The sequence below is a fragment of the Papilio machaon genome, chromosome 23 (genome assembly GCF_912999745.1).
Source record: "Papilio machaon chromosome 23, ilPapMach1.1, whole genome shotgun sequence".
Taxonomy (NCBI): domain Eukaryota; kingdom Metazoa; phylum Arthropoda; class Insecta; order Lepidoptera; family Papilionidae; genus Papilio; species Papilio machaon.
In genome coordinates, this window is record NC_060008.1 from 5,713,684 (window position 1) to 5,728,810 (window position 15,127).

General features: G+C 34.1%; 2 protein-coding genes across 3 annotated transcripts; both read left to right on the forward strand.

The window, feature by feature from the left end:
* The first annotated feature begins 864 nt into the window (after positions 1–864).
* Positions 865–8,060, forward strand: LOC106707740 (facilitated trehalose transporter Tret1). Of its 2 annotated transcripts, none has more exons than XM_014499155.2 (3): positions 865–1,093; positions 5,519–5,654; positions 6,014–8,060. In XM_014499155.2, the coding sequence occupies exons 1-3, from the start codon at positions 1,055–1,057 to the stop codon at positions 7,342–7,344; spliced, it is 1,506 nt and encodes a 501-aa protein (XP_014354641.2). In that variant the 5' UTR covers positions 865–1,054; the 3' UTR covers positions 7,345–8,060. The 2 variants fall into 2 exon arrangements, with proteins under 2 accessions (XP_014354641.2, XP_045539788.1); XM_045683832.1 differs by lacking the exon at positions 865–1,093 and adding an exon at positions 4,603–4,643.
* Positions 8,061–10,441: 2,381 nt separating this feature from the next.
* LOC106707750 (facilitated trehalose transporter Tret1) lies at positions 10,442–12,769 on the forward strand. Its single transcript, XM_014499165.2, has 3 exons — positions 10,442–10,516; positions 10,969–11,104; positions 11,335–12,769. The coding sequence occupies exons 1-3, from the start codon at positions 10,496–10,498 to the stop codon at positions 12,678–12,680; spliced, it is 1,503 nt and encodes a 500-aa protein (XP_014354651.2). The 5' UTR covers positions 10,442–10,495; the 3' UTR covers positions 12,681–12,769.
* The last annotated feature ends 2,358 nt before the right edge of the window (positions 12,770–15,127 follow it).

Sequence of the window (15,127 nt, forward strand, 5' to 3'; positions counted from 1 at the left end):
TACCATCACCGACGAATTATTTTGAAAAAAAAATCTTATATATTGTGATATATTTTGCATATATTTTGATTGTCTATATATAGTAATAAATGAATAAAAAAACTGCTGACCAAACAATGAACACTAAGTAAACAAAATATGAACCTGAAACTGCATACGTCACAATTGGCAACGTCTCTACGTGTACTGGGAAAATAGGGTAACCAATGCAACGAGATAAAGTCCTAATGTTATTTAAAATATTAGTGAATACCATCTCTCTCTCTCTCTCTCTCTAGGTGCCTCTCCATTAAAGGAGGTTGGTCGTCAGCTCAGTGAACTTTTGCCAGTCTTGTGCCAAGCGAAATAAATGTTCCACGCTGGCAATATTCCTCCACTTTCTTCGTCCAGTGCGTCTTTTGCCAGCAATAGTGAATACTATCCGGTAGGTAATTAGATAAACAATCACATTTTAAAATTATTTAGATAGAAGCAATACCTGTGTAACTCCAGAGGAATTGAAAATTGCCAGGGTAAAGGCCATATATTCCCAAACAGGTCTAAATAATTACCGGAGAGTGTGTGATGATGAAAGAAGAAGGTTTTAAGATGTGAAGAAGAAATGTTGCAGGGTTCATGAAATTAGTAACATTTTAGATAGGCTCTACCAAAGAGTAAGTATACTCAAATGCGATAAAAATTTTTTAGGAATTTCAGACTAACAAGAGGACATACTCTTTTCTTGAACGAAGTAAGTCTTATTGGCAAAAGCATTAAAAAAAAAGTAATTATTTAAATCATTCAAGTACAAGTCCTTGCAAATGTTAAAAGTGTTGTCACTAGGTGGAGTAGTACTCGCAGGTATTGGCCAGTGGCCATCGTGTGGGGTCAGTCTGTAGTTTTGTCGCGAATCTATTGTGCTGATATAAACAGTTAAATAAGTCTAACTGCAGTACTATCGATGTATTATTGATAATATTGATATCAATATGAATTTTATCATCTTTCAATAAAATTATGTAAGATTTCTTTCATTCGATTCAATGTGTGGTAAAGTGTTGGTGTGAATTCTATAATGGGGAAGAAAACATGGATAACGCCGTTCAAAAAACAGGTATTTAAATCATAATTATTATTAAATTGTATAAATATATCACAGGAAATACAATTAAAGAATATTAATTACTTATTCCTATGTGTTAATGATTTAAAAGTCAAAGAACTCACGAAACTAGTACAAATTGTAAAAGAAAAAAAGTATAAAAAAAATTATCAAAAAATATCACTCGTTCTAAAAAATGTTACATATTTTATAAATTTTTTTCTAATACAAAAAAAGGGCCAGAAAGTGGGTTAGAAATGACGACTTCATGCTTCATACTTCGTAAATACTTAACTGGCTTCCTTTTGCTACATTTTTATAGTGGTATTTTCCGCAACAATATTTGTTGGGTGCACGAATGTGCCTCGCCCTGTGAAATACCACGTCCGGAGCCTAATTTTGGTCCACGTTCCCTTCCCACCCATTTCTTATAAGGAAAGGATAGGAAGGGGAAGTCGATTTGACGGAGGAGGGACGCATAGGAAGAGGACATATCCTCTTTCTATTCATCCCCTCCTCTGTCGATTAAAGGTAGGCAACGCATCTGTAATTGCGGATGTATATGGGCAGCAGATTTAGGTGACCAGGCTCGTTTTTCACCTTAATATATGCCACCTTTGTTTGGTAATAAATGTTTTTTTTTTCTTTAACTAAGTAAAAGATTAATTTTCATTTGCATTTTAAAATGGGCACTAAATAGTATACATTGGCGAATGAACTATCATAAAAGAATAGTTCATTCATCGGACGATTGGTGACATTTTTATTATACACTTAAGTACTATATCGACGCTGGAAAGCATAAACGCTGTAACCCTTGAAATCGCGAATATGTTTTTCACACGTTAATAATTTCAACCATTATCAAACGATAATGATTTTATTATAGGTTAGCACAAACTACACAACATTGCTAAATACCGCATGCTTGTAGGCGTATCAGCTCACTAGTTATCATTTTTTGGCTCTCCTGTAAAGTTCATACTTTCGGGGTTACAGCGTTTACGCTTTCCAGCGTCGATGTGTACATTATCAGGATTAAAAGCGATGTTTGTGAGATATTTTATTAAAATTATTGTTACAAAAAGTAATATACTATATTTAAAAATTAACCAAAGTGTAGTAAAGATGTACTGATGTTTTATCACTATCATAACTTCACGATAAAGAACCAATCAATTAGATGCAATCAGAGTAAATCAATTAAATGTTCAATTTCCATTAAGTTATCAACGCTTTCGCATGGATTATACATACTTCATATTGAAGTTTTAAAAGTAATAGTCACGCCATAATTTATATGGAAAATAGAGATATCCCCTTCCTCCTCCCAGGAAATTGAAAAATATTATATATATCTAATATATAAAATTCTCCTGTCACAGTTTTCGTTGCCATACTCCTCCGAAATGGCTTGACCGATTCTCATGAAATTTTGTGAGCATATTCAGTAGGTCTGAGAATCGGCCAACATCTATTTTTCATACCCCTATTAAGTCTTTTTTAATTGCGCACGGACGGAGTCGCGGGCGACAGGTAGTATATATATAAATTACTTCGAAATATAAAGACATTTACAATCCATATAGATAACTTCAAAACTATTTGCCAGTTTCTTCAATTTCCTTAGCTAATAAACATTACCTTCGGAATAAAAAAAAACCCTACCTGCCCCCCAAAATCTAGCCTGGCAACGCCCTTGTTTAGATTATGTTTTATTAAATGTATGATGTATCAATAATTAGAACATTTAAGAACTCATTCCTTTAATCAATGCGGTTTCTTTGATTACAATTGTTTTTGATTACTTCAATTGTCGTTTTCAAGTAACAATCAAAAGTTTAAAGCTTGTGTTGTAATACAGCAGAACTACTCCATGTCATGATTACGGCTGTTAAAAGTACCGTTTATAAATAATAAAACTAAGTTAAATCTTTGTAAATGTTAAATTAATTCTTCCTTTAATTATAAACCATTCAAAATGTCCAAAATGTTAAAATTATCCTATTCTACTTCTGTTTACAAATACATTTAATTTCTAACCATTTTTTCAAAGAAATTCAGCGTCTAATAAATAATTTATTTAATATTTAATCATTTCCGATCAAAGTAATAAAAACAAAACTATAACGTGTTGATCTAAATCAACAAGAATTTGTTATTTTCCGCTTTCTTCAACTGTTATAACTATTGTATAAGATATATGCCACTTACCTACGCGTAAAAAAATATCACTACGTGCAAATTGATAACTTTTTTTTTTTCAATGTAAAACATTTTACGTGTGATTTATTATCGGATAAAGAAAAGACGAGGTCGTTTTAATCTGCATCAGAATTATTTGACGAATTTCCATCACTATCTGACATTTTGAGTCATAACTAAGGTTGCCTTCGTTCGTGCTGTTCCGAATTCCTTAAGTTTGCATACAGCATTCGGGCTACTGGTTGTCATATGTCTGGTTTCGGCTAAACTTTAGATTACGTACCAGCAAGTTGGCGGCTGCAATTTTTATGGCAGACAGAGCTATATCTAAGGTCTTACTAGCCAAAGTTAAAAGTTACGGAAACTCGTAGATTTTTAGTTATTGAATAAATAAAATCGTATTTTAGGTTAGATTTTTCACTACTTTTGATGTAACTTTGACAGTTTTTTTTTAAATCGCCTAAGGCTTTATCTTATACAGTCTCACTTCATGTATTATACTCCAGTAAATTTTAAAAAATACTCTATTTAATTCGATTATAGATTTTTAAACCAAATATTTTTTTTAATATTTTAAACAACCATAAGAAATAAATGGGCAGAATTTGGTTCCCTAACAAGAGTAATTTGCAACGTCTCCGACGCTATGGGAAAACCTAACCTAAAATACGATTTTATTTATTCCATAACTAAAAATCTACGAGTTTCCGAAACTTTTAAATTTGGTTAGTAAGTCCTTAGATATAACTCTGTTCACCATAAAAGTTGCAGCCGCCGACTTGACCGTACGTAATCTAAAGTTTAACCCTAGTTTTTATTCATCATCTAGGACTAGGATCTAGGTTAATCTAGGAATCCTATGAGTTGTGAAGTCGCTAGTACGTTTTTCGTAGCTACTGTTCTAATCTACATTTCTTGATAGTTGACAACCCTAATCATATCTAGTATAGACGTAAGACATTTGATATTTTAATAGGATCACATGTAAATCATTTGATTATATGATAAGATAGTGATACAATACTTTAGACACTTGACATACGGAAGTTTTTCAGTCACAATTTTTTGTTTATTTTGGTAACATTGAATTATTTAGTTAAATATTTCATAGACTATAAAATAATAAGTTTGTGATTTTTTCCTAAAACATGAATACTGGCCGTAAAACAATATAATCTGTATCAAATTATAAAAATAAAACATAATTAAAACTCTTTTTTTTATTATTCCATAATTGATATGTTCTTCGGAAATTTATTTTTTATGTTATCTTCAAGTGGTCATATAACTATGTTTATGTTATACGATGGCCAGTAATCGACATAGTACTTGTTAGCGGCACGCACATATGTCGTTAGTATGTACACGTGTATTGTTTCTTGTGATACAATACTATATGTTTTTTATATTTTTACATCCGCTTCGAAGTCATTAGATGTTTTATTACAAGGTTACACAACGTTTATTATAGCCAAATACGTCTGTTAATAAATGAATTTATTTGTTAGTGAATTCTGAAACTTGTACCTTAACAGAAATATCCGAAAAATAGAAATTTATTCTATATTTTTCACAATTTACATGAATGTAAATAAATTAATGCATAAATATTATCTTTGTATTTATGGCAGTAAATTACAGTAACGATTACGAATTTACTGTGGGTTTCTCAGATCAAAATCCCCGTTTAAAACATATTGTTATCTCTGTTTTGTGAAAGGGACGCCGTTGTGTTTTATACAGAAATGTTGGTCTCAGAAACCAACGGTTAGACCAACAACACTCATTTCCATAAATAGATAGGTCATTGCATTGAAATGACAGCTTGTGTGCCTGTTGAAGGTCCTGACAGTTAACTCAATCACTATTATTAGTTTGAATCCTCACCACCGCTACCAACTGCAACCGTCAGCACTAAAACGGCGAAAATCAAATAGGCCCAAAATATTTCGGTTTATTGTAACATATAAATTATCCGACGTTGTTACGGTGAAGGAAAACATCGTGATGCAAACTGCACATATCTGACATTACCATGAGTTTTCATTGTGGAAACATGTGCAAAAAACATATTGCTGTCTCCGTTAATTAAATGAGGATGAGAGAAAAAACACTATGTTTTTGTACAGTTTTTTTTGACAGTGAAAACACACTGTTCACAGTAAAACGAGCTTTATTCCAAAGAAAACTTGTCATCTTTTTAAATAACGTCTTCTATGTTTGATATTGCAGTGTTTCGTGACGCTTGGCGTGTCACTGAATATGGCAAGTCATGGGTTGGTGATGGGCTTCGCGGCCATCCTGCTACCGCAGCTGCGTCGGCCCGACTCCATCATACCCATTGATGACACCGCGGGCTCATGGATAGGTATGTATAAAAAACGACAAAATAACTGACGCTTTTAAAAGAGAGGTAGACAGAGACAACGGTCTTCTTTTTCTTAGTATGATCTTGGGTAAATGTCTAATTTTGACAAGTATTTGACAAAATTTTGCGATATTTTCATTTTATTTACAAAACATTCTAACGCTTAACATTTTTAAAATTGTCTATTTTTACAAATTATAAATAACTAATAGATTTGTACTTAATTATTTTGTGCGAAATAAACTAATAACTTCCCAAATCATATTAAAAAATCCTTTTTGAATGTTTTGAGTTACTTGGCGCTAATTTACGCACAGATCTATACGTTTAATTTATTTAATCATTAAAAAAAATTCCAGCCTCCATTCTGGGCTTCGCATTGGTGGCCGGTAACTTCATAGTCCCCACAATAATGGCCAAGTACGGCAGGAGAACGGCCAACCTCGTGAGCATCGTGCCAATGATCGTGGGCTGGTTTTGCATCATCACCGCAACTAACATCACCGTGCTCCTCATCGCCAGGTTCCTCCAGGGCATCGCGATGGGCATGAGTGCGACCCTTGGGCCCGTCCTCATAGGGGAGTACACCAGTCCCAGTAACAGAGGTGCATTTTTAACCACCATTTCATTGACTATAGCCACTGGAGTCCTCGTCGTCCACACTTTAGGATCTTACTTAGCATGGCAGACAGCAGCACTGGTTTGTGCATTTATAGTCTTCGTGGATTTACTAATCGTTATTTACTCCCCCGAGTCCCCGAGCTGGCTTGCCGATCAAGGACGATACGAGGACAGTGAGAAAGTCTTTAGATGGTTAAGAGGAGAAAGTGAAGATGAAGAATTACGGAGGATGATTGAAACTAGCATCATCGTCAGAGAATCTAAAGCTGACGCTAACATTTCACAATCTTTCACTTCAAAAATAAAGACCCAAATTACTTACATCAATACTACGGTTAGGAAGAAGGAGTTTTATAAACCTATATTTATCATGATCCACATTTACACGCTAGGACAATGGGCTGGAGCCAACATTTTGGCGGCTTACACGCTAGATATTTTCTCTCATGTCATTGGGAGTGATGCAAACATCTCCTTACTGGTTATAACTCTGGATGCTCAAAGGATTATCTCCAATAGCGTTGCTGTGTACGTAATCAAAAAGATCAGAAGAAGAACGATGTTGTTTATTACTGTTGGATTGAATCTGTTCGCGTTCATTGCTACCGCTGGGTATACTTACGCCAAAGGTCACAATATGTTGCCCTACGATCATCCCTTTATTGGTATCTTGTTAATACATATACATATGTTTACGATCGCAACAGGAACAGTGCCTCTTCCCTTTATCATAGCAGGAGAGCTATTTCCTTTAGAATTTAGAAGTCTTGCGGGTGGCTTCAGTGTTTTATTCCTTTCATCAAATCTCTTCATCACAGTGAAGACTGTTCCTTATCTATTCAAAAACTTTGGTATACATGGAGCGTATCTTATTTACGCCGTAGTGGTTGGATACTGCTTGGTGATAGCCTGGTGGTTCCTACCGGAGACGAAAGACCGGACGCTACAAGAAATAGAAGATGAGTTCAGAGGAAGACCAATGTCTCCGGAAGAACTGAAGTCAACACAGTCGCTGACTTCTTTGAAATATATGAACAAAGACAGAAGATGTAGTAGTCCAGTGATTTAAATATATTTAATGAACTATTGTTATGTAATCGTAAATAATTTAAGAGATTGATATCACCTATATATTAAGTAATATTAACACTAAAATTTTGACCATAATCTTGAAATAAAGCAAGGTGAAAGAGATCGAGATTAAAGTCCGTAAACGTTAGGAAGATGCGTAAGAAAGCAATTTGCCACAAAAAATTCTATTGACCAAGCTTTTAATATACTCATTGGCATATTTTGTTAATATACTCAGAATATTTTGTATATAAACATAAAACTCAGGCTGAAAATTAAGACGGTACTTAAGCCATTTTTAATTGTACAAATAGATTTTCGAACAAAAAACTACGAGTAATCTGTGACAATAATAATAATGTAGATATTTTTAATAATTCATGCACAGTACTGGAATGGTGACCACAGACAGGTCGACGCAGTGTGAGCTGGTCTCCCGCAAGATGGACCTATGATCTGGTCAAGGTAGCGGGAGTATCTTGGATGCGGGTTACAAAGGACAGATCATTGTGGAGATCTTTGAGAAAGGCATATGCCCAGCAGTGAGCGTTACGTTAAAGAAGAAGATAGTTTTTAAATTTTACATATATTTAGTGTAAATATAAAACAATATTTATATGTTTTAATGAACTTTCAATAGAAATCATATATTCTGATTACACATTGATCAAAAACGAAGATAATGTCAGAGAGAAATTCTGTTACTATATTTATTCAGGGTATTTTGTGATATATTTTATACACTGAGAAATTATTTTATAATTTGAATTTAATTTAACCGAGGATATTATTATTATAATGAAAAAAAAAGTATTTAATTAATATTATAAAGGTTTGGAATAAATTAAATGTAAGTATAAAATAATCCAATTTGATTAAAAAATGTTTATTAATTATTATTATTAAATATATTTAAATTTTATAATCGAAGTTTTTCTTATTATCTCATCATTTAATTTAAATCGATGTATTTTAGAAGAATCTAACTGTAACAATTTAGTTTTTATCGATATATTTTTTTTTATTATTTAACTCCCAAGTAGGGTTGACGAAAAGCAAAAGCGCGGACGAAAGCGCAAGTGTGCTCGTGGTCTCGTCACCATGCGTAGGAACAGAGGGGTTAAGTGGGTATGCTCACTATCGGGGAAAGAATCCCACGTCACTACCGCATCCTCCTCGCGGAGTATGTATAACACATTCACTTCTGGAAAAAAAAAGGGTTGACGACAGGCAGGCGGCCGGCCTTAACAAAACATTAAGGCTTAAAGAACGAAACGTGCCAACCCAATGTGACTCGGATAATGCCAGGGACATGATGAATCAAAATCATTAAATAACTCTTTGGCAAATTTGCCAAAATAAAATAAGTATATAATAATCTCGTGATACATAACACAGCCAACTATTGACACGTGCTTTATACGTAAAAATACTAATAAAATTATGTAATTATCCGGAATTAATTACATTTATAGCAACCAAAATCCATAGTTAAAAGTCAAGATATTATATTCATCATGAATTATAGTTAAGCTGCAGTTCCACTGGTCGTAATTTAAAAAACAATTGAGTTGAATATGTAACTCATCTCTAAATTTCTTAGTAAGCATCAAGATGTTTTCGTTCGCCGTAAGATCGTAAAATAAATGTAAGAAGTCACAATATAAAATTCTGAAATTGAAAAACACATTGGTGTATGGATGGAATCGAACCTGAACATGCAGATTAAAGTTTAATCTTTGCGCCACCGACGCTCTTAACGAATATAAAGTATGATAATACTTAAATATAATTGAAAAATCTAATATAGTTTTAGTGCAAGTATACAATCATTTATAAAGCCACCAACTAGGATTTCATTTAATTACGTTAATATTTGAGTCATAATAAGCTTAATTTGGAGCGTTATTTTATAAAAAAACCTACGCATTGCGAAATCTCTGTCATATTATATCATTTTGATAACATTTATGGGTCTTACAACGTTATTCATCTATGGGTTTCTGAGACCATCTTATCATCTTTGAGAAAACCGAGATAACAATATGCTTTATGTAAGGATTTTGGTTTCGGAAACCAACGATAAGTTATTCTAACGCAAGTATTCCCTCAGATATATTTAAGCAATTTAATCATTTAAATTTTAAAGGCAAGCAGAGATGATAAGTTTGTTCCGGAACACAATAAATATTTAAAGGATTTAAGTATGTTTAAAAATATTAAAAAAACGTAATAAGAGAACATCTCTTATTACGTTTTTTTAATATTTTATTTTTGAAAACAAAACTGAACTTTACTGTCAATAATAAACACTAACAAAGACGACATAGACAAAACAAGATAGGCTTTTTAAGAGTAAAGGACAGCAACAACAACATCTGTTGCACAAATTGGCGGCTCGACAGGTGTATACGAAATAATACCACGACTACACAGAAAACAGACGACAAGTGGAAGCAATTCCGCATTTCGTTTGATATGTGTACGTGGCCTAATTTCACTCTTCTTTCTCTTCCCACTCTTTTCTTATTAGGAAAGGGTGGGACGAGGAAGTAGACTTGAAGGAGGATGGGATGCATAGAAAGGGAAAATATTCTCTTTTTGTGCCTTCCTTTGCTGATAAAAGGTAGGCAATGCATCTGCAAATTGCGGCGAATTTAGGTGACAGCTTGTTCGTTTGCTACCTAATGATGTAAAAAATTAAGACTATGGTCTTTCACATACGAGGATTCTTTACCTAATTTATTGGAGAAAAACATTTCTCATGATTATCTATCCTGTCCCTTTCCCTGGTCATTGACCTGGGGGAACGTCAGCTAAGTATGTACTCTTCCATATTTCTCTTTGAGTCATTATATCTGACTTCACTCTCAACCTACGTATATCCTCTTTCACATAGTTCATTCTTTCTTCTCCCTTCCTATACCATTCATACTTTACGTGGATAAAACAATGCAATGTCACACGTTCTCAATTAATATAAAAGATTATTATATATGTCGATACACAAATACACAAAAGATAAGGTAAGCCTTAACAAGATGTACTAATAAACCAACTAATCCGATATTTTGCTATCTTCAAAATGTTCCGACTGCGTCGAAGAGCAGTTTTCTTCTAACATTCGAGGTGTGAGCTTATTGTGAAAAATGTTGCCAGTTCTCAAACAGGTAGGTTAATTTTTTATTAAAGAGGATTTTAAAGTTACTATACCCACACTAGTTCAGATGACTGTAAAATTGTTTCCGGGGAGTGCAAAAATAGTAGAACCAAACATTCATTGATCAATTTAAATTTAAATAATATTTTAAGGGGTAATATAAAGGAACGTGTTTTAATATTAAAAGGCTTAGACTTACTTTATCTGCAAAAAATTTTGTTTAATTTCACCGGAATTGCGAGTGAAAAGTTTCAAGAAGACGAAGACTACACCATGGCTACTGTTATATTCCGTGGATGTATAAGATATCTTAAACCCAACTTAGGAAACCAAAGACTGTATAGGTATTTCTCCAGAGTAAAGAAAAGTTTTATACTCCATGAGAAAGCCGCTAACTCATCTTACGAGACAAAGAGGTAACGTAGACGAGTACAAAGGGTATTTTATTGTCATCTGTTCCAGACATGGACAGTATCAGCAGTTCTGTTAAACATGTTCGCGCAAGGCATGCTGCTGAGTTACACCAGTAGTCTGCTGCCGGCCCTGCGAGCTCCAGACTCCGATATTCAAATAGATCTCAACACTGCTTCATGGTTGGGTAAGTACTGAGAAATGTTTGTAAAATCTGCGTTGTTTTGTGCAACAATAAAAGGGACTTAAAACAATGAAAATAACGTCCCTCTATTTTTGTTGTTAATTGTTTATTGGATACCGATTACCATGATGGAATAGGAAACCTTTTATTAGGTTTTAATGACTCGTAAATTAATGCTTTTATTTATAAAAGCTAAGAAAAATAATTGATAAAGTATTATGTTTTATTTTCAGCTTCGTGCGTCGGAATAGCTGGAATACCAGGTTTCTTTATATCTGCATTTCTGATGAATTGGAGAGGACGGAAACAGGCACATGCTATTGTGTTAATACCTGGCCTTATAGGATGGCTGATCTTATATTTTGCTAACGATGTGACAACATTAGCGGTCGGCAGAGTTCTGGGTGGATTCACTGCAGGTGCGACTGTTTCTTTAGGAGCTGTAGTTATAGGGGAATACACTTCACCTAACAATAGAGGAACTTTCTTGAATTTAAAAACTGCCAGCGTCTGCTTAGGTGGTTTGGTTATGCATATTTTAGGAACGTTTTATCATTGGAGAATTGTAGCACTTATGACCATGGTCCCGTATTCCATTTCGTTGGCTATAATTTGCACTTGGCCTGAAAGTCCAGCTTGGTTGGCATCAAAAAAGAAATACGAAAGCAGTGAAAAGGCGTTCAAATGGCTGAGGGGAAACAGCGAAGAATCACGAAAAGAATTACACGAACTAATACAAGCCCAGAAAGAGAAGCCAGTGACTACTAAAAAGATGACAGTGAAAAGCCAATTAATACAAGTCTTGTTAAAATTTACAAAGAGCGACTTCATTAAACCGTTGAAAATAATAATCGTTAGTGGAATTTTGATCGAAGCTTGTGGTCGTCATATTTTTCCGGCGTACGCGTCACAGATCATTTCAGAAGTGACCGGCGATACATCTCAATCGTTCTATTATACTCTGGGTATTGATATAATTATAACAGGCAGCGCTACTTTTTCATCTGTCCTCGTTAAAATCTACAAACGTCGTACACTATTATTTACATCTGGTTTTTCCGCTCTATTCGTATTATTTTCCGTTTGTGCGTATCTCTATCTTGAATCAAAGAACGTAATATCGAGTGGTAATTCTATAATTCCTGTAGTTTTGTTTGTGATATATTTTGTGTCGGTTAATTTAGGTTGTACAGCTATACCTTTAGCTTTGTGTGGTGAGGTTTGGCCCCTTGCACACAGGGACGCGGGCACAGCTATTTCAGGTCTAGTATTATCCCTTGCAGTCCTTATTGGATTGCAAGTTACACCGCATTTGTTAGAAAGTATTAAAGTTTATGGGACATTCGCTGTTTTCGGATCAGTAATGGGTTTAGCTTTAGTAATCTTGTATTTTATTTTACCAGAGACAAAAGATAGAACATTGCAAGAGATTGAGGAATACTTTATCTATGGTAGATACAGAGATGAACATAAAACAAAAGAAGAGGCTAAAATGAACGTGGCCAGTGAGAAATTGTTGAAGTTCTCTCACACCGATAAACTCAAAATGAATGACTGCGATGTAGAATCAAAAATGTAAATTATAGATCTTAAAAGCTATCGGAACCGGAAACGAGTGAGCAGAAGTCAAACTAAATTATGACAGCTCACTAGCGCCCCCTGTCAACGTCAAAACAATTTTTTTTTGTTTTATGTCTAAGTAGGTTTTATATACATATAATCCGACAGAATCAACCGCGATAGCAGCGCCTCTCTCCCCGGTTTAGCTATTTAATTGTTCGCCTAATCGTGCATTTCTGAGTTCAAAATCTCCATTTAAAACACATTGGTATCTCTATTTTACCAAGATAATAATAGTGATGGCAATATGTTTTATACAGAGATTTTCGTCTCAAAAATCCACGGTAAAAAAAAGATAAGGGAATCGGGTTTTTTATTAAACGAAGACTAGTCAAAAACTACCAAATGGAACAAGAAATGTTAATATTTTTTTTACAAATGTATACAAAGTTCTGTATACACGTTTTAAATAATAAAAATATAGAAATAAAAGACCTTGTAACAGTTTATTTTATCAAAATTAGAATAAAGTTGGACAAGAACAAAGATAATTTATCAATCTGTGATTGAAAATGATAGGAGTCTTATAAAATAAGTAATTTGTGATAAAAAATTAGGCTTATTAATATTTATTTAAGTTACAAACGTCAGCAACAAGTACACGTGTTGCACGAATGGGCCTCGCCAGGTGAAATACCATAACCGCCTAAGTACAGAAAACAGGCGTCAAGGGGGAAGCCATACCGCGTATCGTCCTCTTTCCCTTCCCAACCCTTTCTTATAATGAAGGGATGGGAAGACGAAGTGGATATGACGGCAGAGGAGATGCATAGGATGGGAAAATATTCTCTTCCTGTGCGTCTCCACCTCCATAGATTAGAGGTAGGCAATGCATCTGCAATGTCCATGAGCAGCGGTCGCATCTCTATTTTGGCGAAATTAGGTTGCCGCGCGCTCATTTTCCAACTTATAATATAAAAAAATTAAACATATAAGTATTCTTACAAAATTGTGTTTTATTTATTATCTTGTGACACCATGGCGATTTATAGAAAATAAACTAGAAAAAAAAATACTAGAAATGCAATTTACGAATTTGTAGACGTTCGTAAGTACAAAAACCTAGTAGTAAAAGTGTTTATTCTTTAATAAAAAATATGCTATGTTATTAATATGACCTTTAATTCTCTATCAGTTATTGACGCCGAGATATTATTAACAATAATGTCATGTTTATTGATATACTAGCTGTCGTCCGCGACTGCCGCCGTGCGGAATTAAAAACTTAATGAATATGTGTTCTTCCAGACTAAGTTCTACCTCTGTGCTAAATTTTATCGAGGTCAGTTGAGCCGTTCTGGAGATACCTTCAAACATCCATCCATCTAAACATTCGCATTTATAATATTAGTAAGATAATATAAGTAGTTGTCGTTAACTCATATAAGTATGTCCTCATAAATAGTGATGCAACGGAAGTGTCTTACCGGAACCAGAAACGGAAACAAATGTCAAAAATAAATTTTAGCAGAAACGGAAACGGAAACGGATGCGGAAACAGAAGTGTAAATAATAAAAAAAACATATTTACAAAAATATTTTTTTCGGTAAAAACAGTTTGTATTCGTTTTTAATTTATTAAGGCATTGGATGTCGGTGTCCTTTAGCCTTCAATGTATGTATTTTTACTGCGCTGCAATAAGTTAAAATACGCGTATTTTTTTAATTTATTTTCAGGAAACAAAATTACACTATTTACAAATTAAAGTTCGCCAAACCATTCGTGTTGACAAACGACAAATATATTTCTAACTATATAATGATGATGATATATTACATGGTTATCACTTATTCAAAAGTACATTTAATAACTCGTAAGTATGAAATAGTCACATTTTGCCAGTTGTTAAATATTTATATGGACAACAACTAGACAGTTTACTCCAGCAAGAGAAACTGATTGTTTCAAACAGCAGCAGAAAATATTACGCGCTTAAATTCACAAAATAGTACGTAAACAAACAAATGCGACAAGTGCCGAAAGGCCGCGCACGGACTGCCCGTCTCGCGCCGCGCATTTGGATCTCTCAGCCGTCGTAAAGTTCCGTTTTATCTCCGTTATAAAAGTTGCGGAAACAGAAACAGAAACGGATGTTGAAAAGCACGCGGAACTTCCGCACTTGCGGAAACGGAAACAGACATCCGTTGCATCACTACTCATAAAGGAGCTTTAAGCCTACCCAACTTGGTGGTCTAAGGGGGTCTAGGCCTTAGTCAAACACGCTGGCTCAGTGTGGATTAGTTTTCTTTAAAAAACATCTTCGAATTTAGTTGCATCACGATGTTTTTCTTCATCGTAAGAACGTCGGATAAATGTGTATAAATTTGAAAGTCGAAAAAGACATTGGTACATGACGGGGATCGAAACTGTAGCACGTATATTTGTGACAATCACCAACAAGGTTT

Coding starts and splice junctions, on each gene's coding strand:
- LOC106707740 (XM_014499155.2), top strand. CDS start 1,055: ATGGGGAAGAAAACATGGATAACGCCGTTCAAAAAACAG. Junction 1,094..5,518: donor TAACGCCGTTCAAAAAACAG/GTATTTAAATCA, acceptor TTGATATTGCAG/TGTTTCGTGACGCTTGGCGT. Junction 5,655..6,013: donor CACCGCGGGCTCATGGATAG/GTATGTATAAAA, acceptor AAAAAATTCCAG/CCTCCATTCTGGGCTTCGCA.
- LOC106707750 (XM_014499165.2), top strand. CDS start 10,496: ATGTTGCCAGTTCTCAAACAG. Junction 10,517..10,968: donor TGTTGCCAGTTCTCAAACAG/GTAGGTTAATTT, acceptor CATCTGTTCCAG/ACATGGACAGTATCAGCAGT. Junction 11,105..11,334: donor CAACACTGCTTCATGGTTGG/GTAAGTACTGAG, acceptor TTTTATTTTCAG/CTTCGTGCGTCGGAATAGCT.